At 38.3% G+C, this 19,788-nt stretch overlaps 1 protein-coding gene across 1 annotated transcript in view; it reads left to right on the forward strand.

Moving 5' to 3' along the window:
* The first annotated feature begins 7,213 nt into the window (after positions 1-7,213).
* The window catches only part of LOC126458501 (endoribonuclease LACTB2), a 112,919-nt gene continuing 100,344 nt past the window's right edge, over positions 7,214-19,788 (forward strand). Inside the window, exon 1 of the mRNA XM_050095595.1 lies at positions 7,214-7,396. Coding sequence (XP_049951552.1) covers positions 7,275-7,396 — 122 coding nt within the window. The 5' untranslated portion in view covers positions 7,214-7,274. The remainder of the gene's footprint in view (positions 7,397-19,788) is intronic.

The raw sequence follows: 19,788 nt of genomic DNA on the forward strand, positions 1-19,788 counted from the left end.
CAAGCTGTCGAGTTTTAACTGGTGACCTAAAAACTGTATCGATTTTATGCTTATTTAGAAGTCGGCTAATCTTTCCTGTTATTGAGCCACAGAATGGCAAGACCGCAGGCTTCTTCATGACCCCATCTTTCAAAATATGGCGTTTGTTGTAGTCATTTTCTTTGAAGACTTTCCATAAGTGGCTCAGTTCCTTCAGAAGGCTTTCAGTGCATGAAACAGCTTCCACTCAATTCACCAATGTTCTCAAAACAGAACTTTTCTGCAAAGGGTGGTGATAGCTGGTAGCATGCAGATATCAGTCTGTGTGGGTGGGTTTCCGATAAACACTGTGGCTGGGCTCCTAAAGCGATCTTTACTGGAAGAGAATGTCATTAGAAAGCTCATCCCTCAGGCACCTTGTCCACATACTTTGTATGGCCTTACCGAGTTTCATAAGGAGCACACTCCTCTAAGATCCATTGCAAGTACCACTGGATCACCTATGTACAGACTAGCTAAACATCTGGCCATTCTCCTTACTCCACACATTGGTCATTGTGAGCACCAGATAAAAAATACGACTGAATTCAACAGTCGAATGAAATGCTTGCATCTTGGAAAAGGAGATATGATGGTTAGCTTTGGTGTGGTGTCACTGGTCGGGCCGGTTCCCATCAAAGACTCTTTAGATTTGCTCTCCCAGCTGTTTGACGATACTGTTGGGGATTTATTTAAGCACCCTCTGACATCATTGTATTTTTTGTATGATGGAGATTATTTTAACCAGGCAGATGGCATTGCAACGGGAAGCCCATTAGCTCCAGTTGTAGCCAATCAGTTCAGGAAGTACTCTGAGAACATCACCTTGGACACAGCTCCTGCAAAGCCTAGTTGCCTTTACTGTTACATGACACATTCTTTGTCTGGCCTCATGGGCGAAAAGCTGGGAGAATTTTTCCAACTACATCAACAGCATTCATGATAACACCAGATTCACAATGGGAGTAATGGGAGTAAAGATAGATGGTGCCTTGCCTTTTCTAGACATCCTTGTCCGCCGGAAGGGAAATGGGTGTCTAGCCACAATGTTTATTGAAAACCCACCCACACAAACCGATATCTGCATGCTACCAGCTATCACCAACCTTCGCAGGAAAGTTCTGTTCTGAGGACATTGGTGCATCAAGCGGAAGCCATTTCAGACACTGAAAGCCTTCCGAAGGAAATGAGCCACTTACAGAAACCATTTAAAGAAAACGGTTACAATAACCACCAGATTTCACACGCCATCTTGCCAATGAAATGTAAGTAGAAGATCTCCAAGGAGGGAATGAAAAAGCTTGCATTCTTGCCATTCTGTGTCTCTGTAACAGAAATGATTAGCCGGCTTCTAAAGAAGCATAAAAATCGATATAGTTTTTCGTGCACTGGCTAAAATTCTACAACCAGTGAGGCCTGCGAAAGACAATGTTGAACTCAGAACATCAGGAGTATATAAGAAACTGTGAGAGTGTGGACAGTTCTATATCAGGCAGACTGTACGTACTATTGAACAGCACCGTATGGAACATCTACAGTATCCTGAGGAATCAGCGGTGGCAGAGCATGCTTTAGAAAATGGACACTCTGTTGAATTTGCTGAAACATCTGTTATTACATGAACTACTAGTTTTTGGAACAGTGTTATAGAAGAAGTGATCGAGTTAAAAATTTCTGACAACACCCTCAATAAAGACAGCAGCCTGCAGCTAAGCACAGTTTGGAACCCAGCCATTGGAAAGTTGAAGCAGGCACAGCAAGTGTACAATGAAAACATTACCGTATATGGCACTGGAGCGATCACCGGTGACGTCACCGAAGACTGCGCAGCCATATAAGGACGGCAGCAGCAATCATTCAACAGTCACCACTTGACAATGGCCGAGGAGAACTCGGCCTAAAGCTGTTAGGTTTTATACCACTGGACGCTGCTGGAAGCCCGAGAAAATTTTATCAGTATATATCGCTGCAAAGCTATGCCTTCGGATTTCCTTCCCTTTGTTGCCTGTATGTATTACTGCAGCTTTCTTTCATTATCTGTATTGTTCTTCATTTTAATTAATGGTATAGACCTACATTACACAAAGTTGTTGAAATTGAGATTTTCTTTTGTGGTGTAGCTGATGTTTAGTTTATTTAAAAGTTTAAAGCATGACATAAATTATCTCATTTCATGCAAACATAATATTCTTAACATTGTTTCATTTCTTGAAATACAGGGGCAGGAATACAGCACTACTACTATAACTTGTCAGGTGGTTGATGCACTAATCATTCACTGTCTGGGTTGATTGCAGAAAATTTCAGGGGGGACACTGTCACAAGTGGTAAAATACCAGTGGTCACAGGTGTCAGAGGGGTGCCTTTTTTTAGGATAGGGAAGGGGGAAAGAAAACGAGTTTTAAGAGAGATTGGCAGACACACACAGTTTGAGAAAACAGATGAACAGGAGTCAGATTTTAGCGTACAGCCTCCATTTAAACAATGTTTAACAGATAGTAATCAGAAACTGCCAGTTCATCTTCGCCAAAGCAGTTATAATCCCACTAGTATGCAGTGTCAGTTATCTTTATTACACCAGAAGATTCCGGGACTCAGAAATAAAGTTGATGAACTACTCATTTGTATTGATGAAATGGATTCATCTAACCAAATTGACATAATCTGCCTCTCTGAACATCAAGTGATCACCGGTATAGATATGTTAGACATTTCAGGATTCAAGCTAGCTTCCTACTTCTGCAGAGTAGATATGGATGGAGGAGTTGCCACATTTATTAAAAACTGCCATAAATTCAACCCACTGACATTAATAAATTCTGTTTAGAGCAGCATCTAGAAGCATGTGCAACAGAAGTAGAGTTCCATAACAGATCCTATATAATAGTAACTATTTACCGAGCACCTGCGGGAAATTATAATCTATTCATAAATCATCTAGAAGCTTTTTTGGGTTATTTAACAGGAAGAAACAAAGAAATTTTGATTGCTGGTGACTTTAATACAGATTTTCTAATGCAGTCTTCCAGTAAACATTTACTGCAGTTAGTAATGTTGTCTTTCAATCTAACTCACACTGTAAACTTTCCAACTAGGATCACTAAATCCTCAAGGACAGCCATTGATAACATTTTTATAGACAAATCAAAGGAACAAAACCATATCATAAAACCTGTAATGGATGGACTATCAGATCATGACATGTAGCTCCTTGTTTTAGACGTAAATTCCAAGCAGATTATCAAGACTGCTAAGTCTAAGTACAGGAGAGTAGTCAATCTACCAAAAATTGAGTGTTTTGGAAAACTGCTCAAAGATATGAACTGGAAAGATGTTTATAGTGCTCACGACATGAATGAAAAATATAACACATTCATGAACAATGTCAGCACCATGTTTGAAAAAGGTTTTCTCTAAAAGTTACTCAAATTAAACAGAAGTCTATAATAAAACCATGGATTACACAAGGAATAAAGATTTCCTGTAAGACAAAAAGGAAAATGTATCTGTCGACCAAGAATAGCTCTAATACGGATGATTTAGCTAAATACAAGGTATACTGTAAAATATTTTAAAAAAGTAATTCAGACATCTAAACAAATGTACTACGAGAAGAAGATAGCAGTGTCAGGGAGCAAAATAAAAACAATGTGGGATATAGTGAAAGAGGAGGCTGGTAGAACCAGAAAGGAACAGGAGCAAATAGCATTAAGGGTGGATGACACATTAGTAACCGATGGGCATAGTGTGGCAAATCTATTTAACAAGTACTTTATATCCGTTACTGATAGAATGGGATTGTCAGGATCAGTAAATAATGCCCGTGAATATCTGAAACTAGCCTTTACAAATAGCTTCAGGTACATGAATGTGTCACTCACTTCACCAAAAGAAATAACTTCCATAATAAAATCTTTAAAAACAAAGCATTCTAGTGGTTACGACGAAATATCAACAAAGTTAATTAAGACATGTTCTTGTGAGTTTAGTACAATTCTAAGTTACTTGTGTAACCAGTCAATTATAACTGGGACATTTCCTGACTGGCTAAATATACAGATGTTAAGCCGCTATTCAAGAAAGGGGTTAAAGAGACACCATCAAACTACAGACCGATTTCACTTTTGCCAGCATTCTCAAAAATTTTAGAAAAAGTAATGTACCGGCAGCTTCTCAACCATCTGACCACAAATAACATATTATCAAGAACGCAGTTTGGATTTCTGAAGGGTTCTGATATCGAGAAGGCTATTGACACCTACAGTGAAAATGTACTTAATTCATTAAATAACAAGCAGCAGGTATTTCTGTGATTTGTCAAAGGCATTTGATTGTGTGAACCACAACATCCTTTTAAATAAATTAGAATTCTATGGTCTAATGGGCAGTGTTGCAAAATGGTTCAAGTCATACTTCGCTAACAGGAGAAAAAGGGTGTCAGTGCAAGGGACTAGTGAATTAAGTCATCAGTCATCATCAGAATGGGAAGAAATTACATGTGGTGCCCACAAGGATCCATCTTAGGGCCATTGCTTTTTCTTGTGTACATTAATGATCTCTCATCAGTTACACTGCCAGAAGCAGAATTCGTTTTGTTTGCAGATAACACAAGTACTGCAATAAATAGTATGTCGAGTGTAGTTCTAGAAAGATCTGCTAATGATATTTTCATGGATATTAATAAATGGTTTAAAGCCAACTCACTGACATTAAACTTTGAAAAGACTCACTATATGCAATTCAGAATCTGTAAGAGGTTTCCACCCAGCATATGCATAAAGTGTGAAGAAGAGTAGATAGAAGAGGTTGACAGTCTTAAATTCCTGGGATTACAACTTGATAATAAATTCAGTTGGAAGGAGCACACCACAGAACTGCAGAAACGCCTTAACAAATCTATATTTGCAATTCGAGTGTTAGCTGACATAGGTGACATAAAAATGAAAACGCTTGCATACTGTGCCATATGTCCATAATGTCATATAGTGTAATATTTTGGGGTAACTCTTTAAGTCAAACAGAAGTTTTCAGAGTCCAAAAGAGAGTAATATGTATTATTTGTGGAGTTAATTCATGGACGTCCTGTAGAAACCTCTTCAAAGAACTGGCTCTCAGTATATTTACTCCTTAATGAAATTTGTCCTAAATAATTTATCTCTTTTTCCAACAAACAGCTCAGTTCATACATACAATACCAGGAACAAAAATGATCTGCACAAGGACTTAGAAGCACTTTAGTTCAAAAAGGGGTACACTACTCAGGAACACTAATCTTCAATAATTTGCCAGCAAACATAAAAAATTTAGTTACAAATAAAGATCAGTTTAAAATGAGCCTGAAAGACTAACTAGTGGCCAACTTGTTCTACTCCACCGACGACTTTCTTAATAGAAACAAATGATGTATTGTATATATTCATACTATTAGTATTGTTATTTCAGCATTAAAATAAAAAAAATAAAAAATAAAAAAAAAAAAGTATTGACATGTTCCACATCTACGAGGATCTCCTCAGCATGGATCTATGGAACGAAAAACTAATGTAATCTAAAGTGTAGCATATCTCTTTCCCTAAAGGTACTGAAACCTAACTTCCAGATACCTGGCAGGCAGTTTAAGTGCCATATTATGAAAAAATGGTTGTAAGTTACATAGCTTATAAGTGATTGCCTTAAGGTAGATTTAGTATATAGGCCTGCTACATGGGACATCTCACTTAAATGTCAAAAAACACACACACACACACACACACACACACACACACACACACAGAGAGAGAGAGAGAGAGAGAGAGAGAGAGAGAGAGAGAGAGAGAGAGAGAAAATTTCCATGACTAGACTGTCAAAGAGCTTTATAGCAGCATCCCTTTGAGGATGAAAGTCATATTAACTGAACCATAGTGCACATCACTTTTCCTTCTAGTGTTGTGCTTGTGAGTACCTCTGTTACTTTCACACTCATGTTAATTGTCAATAGCAAATTTCATGAGTGAATAAATGTATCATCTGGCTGTGATTAATATTCCCCATCACTTAAACAGATGGCTGCAAGATGCATATATGAGCCTCACACATAATTCCAATTACCTTCTTTTACGCAATGAATACTTAAGTAAGGAGTTACCCTAGAATATTTTCCTGCGAGATATCAGTGAATGAAAATATACAAAATAAGTTAACTTACTGACTTCTATATTCTCAAACTTGGCAATTATTCTTATGGCAAAAGTAGCTGAACATAAACTTTTTTAGCTGATCAATTGTCTGATTTTTCCAATTAAAGTTTTCATCAATATGCACGCATAAAAGAACCTCAAACTATCTACATCTTTATTATGTCTTGTTGGTATACTAAGTCAATAGGGGGTGATATTCTTTAAACAGTACAAAACTGGATGAGCTGTGTGTTTCTCAGAGTTCAAAGTTTGCCCATTTGTGCAAAATCAGTATGTATGTTTAGAAAAACATCATTCTCTATCTCTATTTTGTTGACCCTGAAACAAAGTTCTATAACTGTACCGAAGTTTCAGAACAGCTGGTAAAAAGAAGGTGAAATGTTCCTTTTTTTAAAAAAAATCTTGACTTTTAGAATAGACAAGATAAAATGAGATTTTCAAGTTCTAATTTTATTTAAGTAATTTTGCGGTAATGAATACAATAACTTGCTCCTCCGATGCGTCAGCATCTTATTGTGCTGCAATTCTCTATTTGTTACTTGTGTACCTTCAAAGAACCATAAAACCAAATTTAAATACGATAAAGACTGAAACATGTAAACTACACCAAGGGCCCAGCATATTCAACGTGCATATCATTTTATTTCGTGGTATGTGCTTCCCTGCTTAGGCACCATGAACAGCAGGAACCACAAAGTTTGAACTTACGTACAAATGAATAAAAATATCATTGAAATCTATTAGTACCTTAAATTTCTTCAGCTTCTGAAGGGCCCACTACCAGCTTTCTACGATCCAACATCGTATTAGGAAAAGCCTTTCGTATGTAAAATCTTTTAAAACTTAGTTCGAGAAAATTTCCCGAAAGACAAATTTTGTACGAATATAAATGAACCTTAAACCAGCTGTTTAGCGTATTCAGCACAGTGTCAACTGTCAGGCAACCAGTAAATAATTTCAAACTGCCCAGAAACTCGCGGCGCCAGCATCTGGCACCTGCTATTTCAACCCAAACATTCGACAAATGCGCAACGCTGTTGTTATCATGCGGTTAAAGGTCTACTATTACAGTTCTCGACGATGGCTACTGCAATTCCGAAAATATCGCGACTGTCATCAAGAATTCTTCGAATACTAGGATGTAACCCCGGACCTATGACACTGCAAGGGACAAATACGTATTTAATCGGAACCGGCAAAAGGTTATGTTGAAACTTTCTCCGTTGGTTTATTATGCACGTATTTACTGTTATTACGTCGTTATGAGGCAGCAGCGCATTCGCTTTTAATTTAGAGGATTCATTTAATAAACGTGATAGCGAATGCCTGCTTTCGTGGTCTTTACATTTTGTGATACTGATATTAGTTTGTCGCATCCAGATTGAAACAGACGTCATTCAAAATCCGATTTTGTCAGTACGAAATTTCTTCCAGAGAGAAAAGAAATAAAGAAAACTGAATTCAATGTGTACATATCATTGTGTTATATCTTTATTGATCCACTAAATCAATCAGTGTACAGAAGTGTACAACATGATATATGGGACCAGACAAGTAGATGTTGATAAACCCATGTCCAACAACATTGTTACACATAGAGTACATCACACAGAAGATATGTATTCTTACTCAATCATTCAATTTGCAGAAGTGTGCAATATAATAAAGAACATATAAGCACAAATACTGCACTTGGTATACATTGCATTGGTTTATAGATCACACTGAAGAAAGTACCTACTGAGAAGCACTACATTGTTAACAATTATCTTAATTTTTTTTAAATTTATTTGGTTCCTGAATAATTTCTATTTCTTCTGGAAGATGGTTATAAAATTTAATTCTTATACACTTGACACTGTTACTGTACAGTTTAGTTGAATAGGGAACTAACCATGACAATCTCTTCTACCTCATGTCATAGTGGAGAGTATCCAGGTACCAGCCCAGTCTACTGATGTTTTGTTTAATAAAGCAAGGCAGTTCAGAAATGTATTGTCTATGGAGAGGCAATATGTTTATTTATTTAAAGAGTGGTTTACAGGTTTGTCTTTGCTGCGTGTACAGGATTGTTCTAATTGCCTTTTTTTGCAATTTGAATAATTTCACTGATTCATGACCCCAAAAAATGATGGATGCTGAATGGAAATTAGCATGATACTATACAAGTCAATGTACTGGTGTTTAGCCCATCCCTCACTGAGTGGAGCATGAAGCAGACTTTGCTTAGCCTAGAACTAATCATGTCAATTTGGTTATTCCATGTGAGTGTGTCGATGATGTGGATCCCTAATGATTGTGTGTCATTGGCAAATTCAGCATTGCTCTCACTTATTGTTGCTGTTGGAACTTGGAGTTCTGTTCTGGATGGTGTGAAAGGTTAGGCATACTGTCTTTTCTGTTGTGAGGAGCAATCTGATACTGTCTGTTGGGGCAGTATTTCTGTTGGTTGCTATCTGGAGAGATTCATCTGTATTTGAGATTAATGACATTAGTGTCGTTGACAAACAAAAATGCCTTGCTAGTAGGTAGGGTGTGGGGGAGGTCATTTATATAAAGAAGAAATGAAAAAAAAGACCTAAAACTGAGCTGTGTGGCACACCATGTTTTATTTCTTGTGTAAATGAGTGTAGCACTTTTAGAATACCTGACTGATTTACTTTATTTATGTGAACATAATGTGCCCACTCTTAAATATAACTACTGATCTCCAGCCACTGGCAGCTCCCCTTATCTCATACCAATCCACCTTTTGCAAAAGTGTGTTGTGGTTCACCATGTCAACAGCCTTTGTGAAGTCAAGAAAGATCTCAGTAGCTGGGAATTTTTTGTCAACCAGGTGTAGGATAGAGTAAAGCAATTTGTAATTTGCATCAGTAGTTAGTTAGTTATATGTTCCACTGATCAGTCTCATGGTGACGGTTATGATATGGAACATGTCAAGTGCATAAGAAATGCACACATGAATCAAGGGCTTTTTTTATTTTCTGCCCCATTCCCTTAAATGGCACAAAGTGCATATATTATACCTACAGATATAAGTTGGAAAGAAAGGGAATTAGAGGTATTCCAAATGAATGGATTAGATTATATCTTACTAGCTGGCAACAAAAAGTTGTTCTTGAACAGGACACAATAACTGAAAACATTTCAAGAAGAACAACATACACATCAAAAAAACTACCATCAAATATGGTGTGCCACAAGGATCAACATTAGGCCCCATCCTCTTTCTTTTGTATATTGATGACCTGAATGACACTGTCCATGCCAAACAGAAAACTTTATTTGCGGATGATACCAGTATTTTGATTACAGGATCAGACCAAAAACAGCTTCAATTAACTACAGATGCATCATTGCTGGAGCTAACACACTGGTTTGTGGAAAAAAAAAAAAAAAAAAAAAAAAAAAGAAACTTATAATTAACACTGGGAAAACGGTGGCCACGAACTTTCATATATCCCACTATAAACAACAAAATGAACATGCATTGAAAATAAACAACAAAATTCTAAAATTAGTTGATGATGTTAATTTCCGAGGAATATACCTGCAGAGTGATCTCAAGTGGAATACACACATTAAACCTCTTACAACCAAGCTATCATCATTCTGTTACATGCTACGGATACTAAGCACAAGTTGTAATAGAGAAATAGTAATACAGGCATATCACGCACATTTACAGACAGCAATCCGATATGGAATAATATTTTGGGGGAACGCACCCTGTAGTCAATCTGTTTTCAAAACCCAGAAACGAGCTATCAGAATCAGCTGCAACATAAAGAGGCATGGTTCACGTCGCTCTCTTTTTCCTACTCTAAAGATACTGAACCTTCTATGCCTGTATATATTTGAAACAATAGTCTTTGTAAGAGAATATTTAGGAACCTCCAATACCTATCAGCTGAACAGCTCTGTGCACAATTACACAACAAGAAATGGCAATAACATTCATGTCTCATATGCCATAACATCACCCTATCGGAGGAGTTGGTAAGTTGGTAAAGCAAGACAGCTTGGTGAAAAAAAGGCTGAAGTCATTTCTGATGGGCCACAGTTTCTACTCTGTAAATGAATACCTCTCAGAATGAAACAGAATTTTACAATGTTAAATTAATAAACAATTTATGGCAATTATTTGTTTATTAAAGTGTACTAGTTGTACATGTAACATCCTATTAATGTAGATATTTGTAGTCCACAACATTGTATTGATCTTATGTCACAGGACCAAAACTAAATAAATAAATGAAATAAATAATTCACCTTTGGTATAGAAGGAGTTGTCAAGGAGATAAGATTTCAATTTATTTTTGAAACTTTTACTGCCTCCTGTCAGACATTTTATTTCATCTGGTAATTTATTGAAAAGTTTTATAGCAGCATATTTTACCTCTTTCTGTGCCAGATATAGGTTAAGTAGAAGATAGTGTAAGTCCTTCATTTTTCTGGTATTATAATCATGAATGTCACTGTTGTTTTCAAACTGGTCCATGTTGTTGAGAACAAATTTCATTACTGAATAAATGTGCTGTGTGGCTGTTGTAAGAATTCCTAACCTTTTAAACAGATGTCTAGAATATGTGCGACTATGAGCCCCATACATTATTCTAACCACTTTCTTCTGAGCAGTGAATACTTTTTGCGTAAGTATTGAGTTACATCAAAATATTATTCTGTATGACAAAGAGAGTGAAAGCACGCAAAGTGTGTTAGCTTACAATTTTTTATATCCTCAAAAGTTGCTGAACCTGGTTACTTTAGGAGATCCAAAATATTAAGTTTCCAATTAAGATTCTCATCTACATGTACACCCAAAAACTTAGTATGCCATACCCTGGCAACTGAGTTCTGTTGACGTGTTATATTTCCGGAAGGAACTGTACTCCTTGCAGTAGAAATTTGGATTTACTGTGTTTTTTTCAAAATTCAGAGCAACGCCATTTGAAGAAAACCAACCAATAACTTTTCCAAAGACATGAATTGTATCATTTCCTATTGGTGTTACTTTTACTCTATTAATAATGATGCTTTTATTATCAGCAAAAAGTGTCAGTTTAGCTTCTTGTTTCAGATAAGAAGGGAGGTCATTCTCGTATCAAGAACAGAAGGGGGACTGATGATCAAACTCTACATTACATGTGTGACTCAGAACATCAGCTGTAACTGCTCCACATTGTTTCAATATCATGTTAGAGTTATCACCTACTCCAACAGAGCATTTATTTTTCAAAGATTTAATGATTTTTCCTTATTTCCCAAAGAGGTTGTTAGGTGAAAATTAATCTGACTAGGATTTTTCAAAACTGACTCTTCCATGTACTGCTTGGCTTTTTCATTTGAACTATTCTCACCAATTTTTTCATCTACACTTGAGAAATGGTTGTTAAATATAGTAGCTACTTGTGTACTGTTGGTAAAGATGGCCTCATTCTCTTTAATAGTAATACTACCTACCCAAGTGGTTACTTTTCCTGTCTCCCTTCTAACAACATTCCACACTGATTTGATTCTATTACCCAAGTTGTTAATTTTGTTTCTAATATACATATTTCTTTTCTTTCTGACAACTCTTCTCAGTATGTTACAATAGTTTTTATAGCGTAAAATTCTTCTGGGTCTTTAGTAATTCTTGCTATGTCATACAGTTTTCTTTTTATTTCTGAAGACACTTTAATACCTGTAGTAATCCAAGGTTTCTTTGAAAACTGTTTGTGTTACATTTAGTAATTTTTTTTTATTTTCTTGGAAAGCAGGAAAAAGAATGTTATTTTTTGTAAGAAATGAGTTTAGTTTGGCAGCCATTGCATACTCAAATATTTTACTGAATACTGAGAGGACTGCAACTGGACTGTAGTTGCCAGGATCTTCTTTTGATTCCTTTTCATGCATGGGTATGATTTTTGCCATTTTAAGTTTTTGTGGAAATATTGCATCAGAATTTATTACATGAGACAGCAGTCTACTAATAACTTTACTGCATCTGTGTAGAAGGAAGCATGGCATCATTTCTCATTTCTTCTTGTGCTGACGATTTTTTCTTTATTTTACTAATAATGATATCTCCAATTTCTGCTCCCAATGTAGGTGATAAAAGATTGTGCTAATGAAGGTACTGAAGATTGACTGAGGGAGACAATTATTTTTAGATAATCTGTTAGTTTTTCTATGGTTTCACTGAAGTATGAGTTAAATTCTTGAGTTACTTCCTATTGGTCAATAATTAATGTTGAATTTACTTTAAGTTTAATTACACTTTTTCTATTTCTACTTTTTTTGCATTGATTATTTGCCATATGCATTTGCTTTTATTATATGAAGCCTTCAGATGGATGTCATTTTGTAGATTTTTAGCAGCACTCACCACTTTTTTAAATATTCTTTTGTATGAATTGAAGTGTTTCTTAAATTGTTCACTGTTGCTGAGGCTAGTCTTGCTGAGGGAGGAATGCTCTCTCTTTCTCTTTGTTGAATTTATGATACCTGCTGTGATCCAGTTGGAGGATGCTATATTGTTACATATGGTTTTTGTTTTTAAAGGGAAATGACAGTTGAAATAGTAACATAAAATGTTTAGAAAAGTTTCAAATTTTTCACTTGCCATTTGAGAGTAGTACACAGTCTCCCAGTTCTTTCTCTGCATATGCGACAGAAAAATGAGTTAATTGGTTTGACAAAAAACTTCTACTTTGATTTGTAATTTTTTTGGGTTGACGTTTACTCCAGAAAGACTGTCTGTATAATGAGTGCAATAAGGTCAGAATATCCCAGATTTAAAGATCTAACAGAATAATCTATGTTGCCAACTGTTGTAACTTGGACATACAACAAAGAATCTTAGTACAACTTTAACAGACTGGGGCATGTACGCTAGTCACCATAACACACACTGAACACAACAAGATAAGGCTAATGTACATAAGCAGTAATAACATTATAACTGAGTGTGAGTGTAGTGCAGCAGAGTTTAAATAGGCACTCACCAGTCGTGGGCTCTGTTGGAAGTATACAGTGTTGGTCTTTCACAGCACACTCTCACAGATGACAACACACTGCTTATGTGCTCGACTTTCAAGTGTGTGCGCCTTACTTCATTCCTCTTCCCTTGGGAAACAGCTCGGATTTGCGAGATCTCCATGGTGCCTTCCTCTACAAGGCTCTGACTGAGGTGTTGTGCTAGTACTGGGGCATATGGTCAGAAGTACTTGGGTGCGGGCAGTGTTGCAGCTGCCTTCTTGTGTCAATCCATACATTAGGATGGGTGATGTCATCATGAGCTCCATGTCCACATCAGGTCCAGGGCCTGTTGGTGGTTGTGTCCCTGCAGTTGGTGGCTGAGGTGGAGGAGATGGCTCCGGTGTGGATGGCGGCTGCATCAGTGCTGGTAGCAGTATTGGAGAAGCTCCACCAGGTTCATCGACCCATGATAGGGGACCCAAATATGTTGTGGCAGGGACCCAGCCACATCAGCTGTTCCATCGAGTGACACAGGCTGGCATGGTGACGTTGGCGTCCTGGCTTGGGTTGTCCAGTGGTCCATGCACAGGCACAGCTGGTTGCAATGATGTGCACAGAGGCCCTCCTGTGTATGGAGATTGGAGAGACAGTGGCCGTGGCATTGGGAGATGACCATAGAAATCCATTTTGGCTGATGACCAAACCCGTGTGACAAGACAGCCACCCTGGACCAGAATGAAGCAAACTCCTGTGACACAAACTGAGGGCCGTTGTCAGAGACCAATGTTGCCAGAAGTCCTTTGATGGAAAACATTTTTGACAGGGTTGCCACGGTGGCAGAGGCCAAAGAAGACGGGCAACAAACAACATATGGGAACCGAGAGAATGCATCAATTACTATTAGGAAATAAGGAAAGGGCTGGTGAAATTGAAGTGGAGACGATCGCAGGCCTGCAAAGGCTGCAGCCACAGAGACAATGTTGCCCATGGGGCAGCTCACTGTGATGCACAGTGACAACATGGTGTAATGAAATGAGTGATATTGCCATCCAAATGAGGCCAAAAAACATGATGACAGCCTAACACCTCAGTGTGTTACACCGTCCAGTGATCAGCGCACAGCAGTTGCAGGATGTCTGAACGGAGAGCTTGGGAACCACTATGCAAGGAGCTGAATAGTCCTTGTCAAGGAGCAGAACACCGTTAGCGATACCAAAACACACAGTAATTATAGAGGGGGTCAGATGCCTACAATGGAGGAGCCTCTGGTCAGCTATGTTGTACAGAATGTATCACTTTCTGCAAAATCGGATCAGCAGCATTAGACTGTGTGACCTGAATGCTAGTAATTGGAAAACCATTAATAGTTTTATGAGTGCATTCATCAACATGGAAACAGAGTAACTCCTCCCTATAAAAACTGTGTCTGGGCTGGTGAGAAGACAGGAGAGCGCACTAGCATTCACATGTTTAGCCATGGGGTGGAAATGATATCCTAGTTTTGCTTAGAGAGGAACAATGCCCCATGTTGAAGGAGATGTGCTGCTTTGTCTGGCAACAACACTGATGGGTTAAACAGCAAAACTGATAGCTTGTGTTCCATGACGAAATGGAACCTTACACCACACCGAAAACATGAAATTTCTTTAAGGCATAAACAATGGTGAGGGCTTCTTTCTCTATTTGTGAATGTCTAATCTGAGCCAAATTAAGTGTCTTCAATGCTCATGCAATAGGCCGCTTTGAGCCATCAGAATATTTATGACCTAATACCACCCCCAGCCCATGCTGGGACACATCTATTGCTAACATGACAATAAACAAAGCTTTTCAATATTATATAGTTTCTTGGCCCCAATCACATATAAATCTGTGGTCTGTCCGCTGACTTTTCTGGTGGTGAACAATGCATGCACCAAAAATTTGTTGACGTGGTTGGTGGTTATGAGGCAAGATGCAGATTGTAACATAGACTTTAGTTTGGAAAACGCCATTTCAGATGCCTGCAACCAGTGGCAAGACGTCTCTTTTGCACAAAGTCATGTAAAGATTGTGCTGCCCCCTGGCAAAAACTGATGATAATAAGCAATCTTACCTAAAAACCTTGAGTTCCTTGACCGATGAAGGATGCGGGTGACCCACAATGGCAGAGACATTCTGATGAAGGGGTTTGAAACCAGCACGAGAGATTTTGAATCAAAGGTAAACAACAGTAGGCTGAAAGAAGTGGCACCGGGTGAATCCAAAAGAAACGGGGTCTGGTTGAAGGTTTCATGGTGATGTGGGCTTTGAAAACAGAGCAGAATGTTGAGGGCATAAAGAGTTGAGTTGTGCATAAGGCACTTGATCAGAGATTAGATTAACTTCATTGGAAATAATAAACCTGGACAGGTTAAAGGCATCCAAACCAAACAAATTTTTGGTGCATGCATTGTTCACCACCAGAAAAGTCAGTAGACAGACCACAGATTTATATGTGATTGGGGCCAAGAAACTATATAATATTGAAAAGCTTTGTTTATTGTAGGTGACTAATGTACGTGATACTGGTACTAAAGGAGGAGAACCAAGTCTATGTACATCTGCAAGTTGAGTAATGACACAGCAGCACCAGTGTTGACTTGCATGTGCAAAACCTTCTGGTAAACCTTGAAATCAGTAAAAAGCTTGCCGATACACAACTGACATCCATGTCAGCATCTGCAATAGGCTGTCGGAATTTTGTGTCACAAACAGAGCAATATTGCCCATTTTGTTCCACTGGCACAAAAGACCCACTTCTTAGGACAATCCAGCCTATCACGAGTGACAAAACACACAGACAATGGGGAACCATGGAGCGCTTGTGTTTTTGTTCATTACCGGGCTTGCTGTGCTGCTGCTGTTGCTACTGTGGCTGTTCCAGTGAGGTGGGCTGGCCACCATGATATTTTGCTCACATGTGGACTGCTGCTACCATGTTGTCCCCTGTGAACTATTCAACAAATGATTGCGGGCAGGGGGGGGGGGGGGGGGAAGTGAGTTGTTTCGTAAATCGTCATCACCAGTTTTCAGAAGGCCTCGTCACTTCTGCTGTGGAGGCCTGGTTGCCATTGTTGTTACAGTAGGCCGAGTTTGTGAGTTCGTGAAATGGTTTCTGGTGCAGTACACCGCTAAGACAATTTCTCTGTGCCTCTACTACACAGCTGTGCCTCAGGATCAGGTAACAGGATAGGAGAACATAGGTTCTACAACACTCCAACAAATTAGTAACAAAGTCACACAAGTGAGTTAAAAAGGTTTACCTGTCTTTTTGATTTGTTGAATAATGAAGTCTGCAACACTGCTTGCAATGTAACACAAAAAAGACCCTCAATGGCTAAGTGCAAGTAATCATAGGTGAATTTCTCAGTACATAGCAAATGCAATTTACAACTACTGTGTGTTCACTTCTAAGAGTTCAATAAATGACGTTCCCTGTCTTAAGTCAGCCCTGGACAATGATCTATAACCAATTGGGTGAGAGCTGCTCTACCATGTTGTGAGTAGGCTTCTGTCTGTTGTCGCCTGGTCATGGTTGGATTGTACTCGGCTGGCAATTGACTGAGACGAAGTAGAACTCGCACAAGTGGTGAGTCTCTATGGCACTGGCACCAGTTCGTTTCTTTGCACCTATGGTGCTTTTGCCCTCGCTGTGGCTTGTTTGGATGACACAGCAGGTTGAACTTCTGCAACCTCACACCATGACTCAATTTGACTACCCACTGTGCTCGGAACCTCAAATGATTATGGAACAGTCAGAATGTCAGGTAGGGATGGGTTTTCACATTGGAGGGCCTGCTCATGAACCTCATGACCAGGACCCAATCAAATGGTTGCATCACGAACCATTTGGTTGGCATACGAAAGGTACTGGGAGATGAAGAAGCTTGCACAGGATAGAGTAGCATGGAGAGCTGCATCAAATCAGTCTCAGGACTGAAGACCACAACAACAACAACAACAACGATTCCTTATGTACATCAGTAGCGTAAACCATGAAGCTCAGCTGCCCAAGTCTTATAGGAATGTTCCGGTTTTTTGCGACTCTGATAGAACTCAACTTGAGCGGCAAAGACATGTGTCTGATTACAGTAGTATTTTGAAAGAAGGTCGCACATGTTATCAAAAGAGAGTGAAGACAGATTCTGCAATGGGTCATGTGGCAAAGAAGTTGATACATATGAGGTGATAACCAAGACAAAAAGAAAGCACAGCATGAGGTAACATTAGTCAACCCAAATGCATGGAAATGCTGCCACAACTGTTTTTCATAGGCTTCCCATTTTTTGACAGCCTCATTGTAAGTCAGAAACGTTGGGGGATAAACGACCAGGGTAGTGACAGGCAAAACGGGAGGTGCAAGGGGCAATGTGGCAGGCAACGTAGATTGAGATAGACTCAAAATGGCCAAAACAGAGGCAAGCGTTTGCAATTTCTGGATTTGATTATATAGCACTGTGGCAAATGCTTCCTGCTGTTGTCTGAGATGCTGCAACATCACAGTAAGACCCCACTGCTGATCAACGAGCTGGCATAAAAACTCATGAGTAGCACTGTTAGACATTGTAGATGCAACAGGGGACCAACCAGACTGAAAACCTTGCAGATAACAATCCCACACTCATAGTCACTTGTGTTGTAACTTGGACACACAACACAACCAAGAATGTTAGTACAAGTAGAATGTGGCATGTATGCAAATCACCGTACCATACACTGAACACAGTAAGGCAAATGTATGTAAACAGTAATAACATGATAAATGAGGGCAAGCATAGCTTGGCAGATTTTAAATAGGCACTCACCCATGGCAGGCTCAATCAGAAGTTCACAGTTTTGCTCTTTCGCATCACACTCCCGGAGATGACAACACACTGCTAATGTATGTGGCTTTCAGGTATGCTTGAATTACTTCAATGACCACTTGATCAAGAGCTTACCCTAGTTGGGGATGTTCCCTTAATCGTAAAGTCACTATAGATTACGACCCTTTATGGTTGTCTTTTCATAACTTTTTCTAATACTGGTCTGGAACTTCTATAAAAGGAGCACAAGCTGCCTGAGGGAGATCTATAAACTGATATTACATGAATATCAATACCTTTGATTTCAATACCAGACAGTTCTGTGTCTTTTTCAATAGAGTAGGAGTTACATATGCCCAACGGAGTAGCTGCAAACACTGTCTTTTACATACATGCAGCTTCCTTCACCTCTGAAGTTTTGCCTTGAAAAGTGATGCACTAGTCTGAATTGTGGTAACACAACTGATTCTATTTTGAGAGACCTCATAAAGTGTTCAGTAATACACAGTATTTTGGTATCTGATAGTTCACTGCTGATGCTAGTTAAAAGTTCTAACTTATTTAGCTTTTTTTAGTAAAACTTTTATGGCTGCTGGAAAGTTATTGAAAATGTGTCTTCCTGGATAATGGACCCCTTTCATAACCAAAGTAAGTGTTTTTAGCCATAGCTACAGTCATTGAGGACTGGTTATACAATTTGCCACTTCATTTCATAGCATTTTCATGCAAATTGTATATGAATTGAGGTGCATCAGGGTACAGTTTGCAATTTTATATATAAATTGACTCTGATTTACATTTTTATCTCACCCCAAAATCACACACAATTAAATCAACAACTTTCAAAATGTTTGTGCGAAGAATGACACTGGCTGATTCATTTCTCTGTTGTTCTCTATTTAAGCTAATCTATCACCTCAGGAGATATGCCATTAACAGGAATTCATTAGCATTATAAATATATAAAGAAAAGTGAAACTATCAGAAACCAGAAGCTTGGTTTGAACACTTGGTGTGGTCTTATTGAAGGTGATACTTTGCAGAGTGCACTTAGTGAATGCGGTAAAATGTTTGCCATAAGAATTTTTACGTGCGCTAAAGTAGTTCTCATCTATGTAACTGCTCGAAACAATCAGGCATCTTTCCTGAAGTGTTAAAAACATCAGGAATGAAAACCTATTTACAAAATTACTAAGGAAGATGAAACTATGAGCAATCATTCCATCACATCGCCCTTCTGTTTGTCCAAAGTATTGGAAAAAGTACTGTACAAGTTACTGAAAAACATAAACAAAAATGGAATGTCAATTAATTTTCAATATAGTTTCACAAGTGAGGAATCAACTGTGACATATATCTAAGAGTGCACTTACAATGCTTTGAAAAGATTGATGGAGAACAGCTAACAGGATGTATGTGTTTGGACTCAGCCAAAGCACTCTGCATGTTTAACCATGATATTTTACAAAACAAGTTTGAAAGTTGTACTCTCAGTGGCCTATGAAGTAAATAGATTCATTAGTTTCCAAGCACCTGCAAGAAAAACGTAGGAATAAGGCACAAAGAGGTAAAATTATGAATAATTTCAGAATATTTATCAGAAGAACTCTCTTTCACCCAGGGCGTCTCTCAAGGGTCTGTATAGGGTCTTCTGTTTCTTACACCGATGATGTCAATTTGCATGTTGATTCACATAAAACAAATAAGTTTACTGCTGATGTAACATTATTAGGAAAAGGGGCACAAACAAAAGTATTCAACATGTTGTAAACTCTCTTACCAGTCAGCTTAGTAAATGGTCA

Source organism: Schistocerca serialis, chromosome 2, assembly GCF_023864345.2.
Source record: "Schistocerca serialis cubense isolate TAMUIC-IGC-003099 chromosome 2, iqSchSeri2.2, whole genome shotgun sequence".
Lineage (NCBI taxonomy): Eukaryota > Metazoa > Arthropoda > Insecta > Orthoptera > Acrididae > Schistocerca > Schistocerca serialis.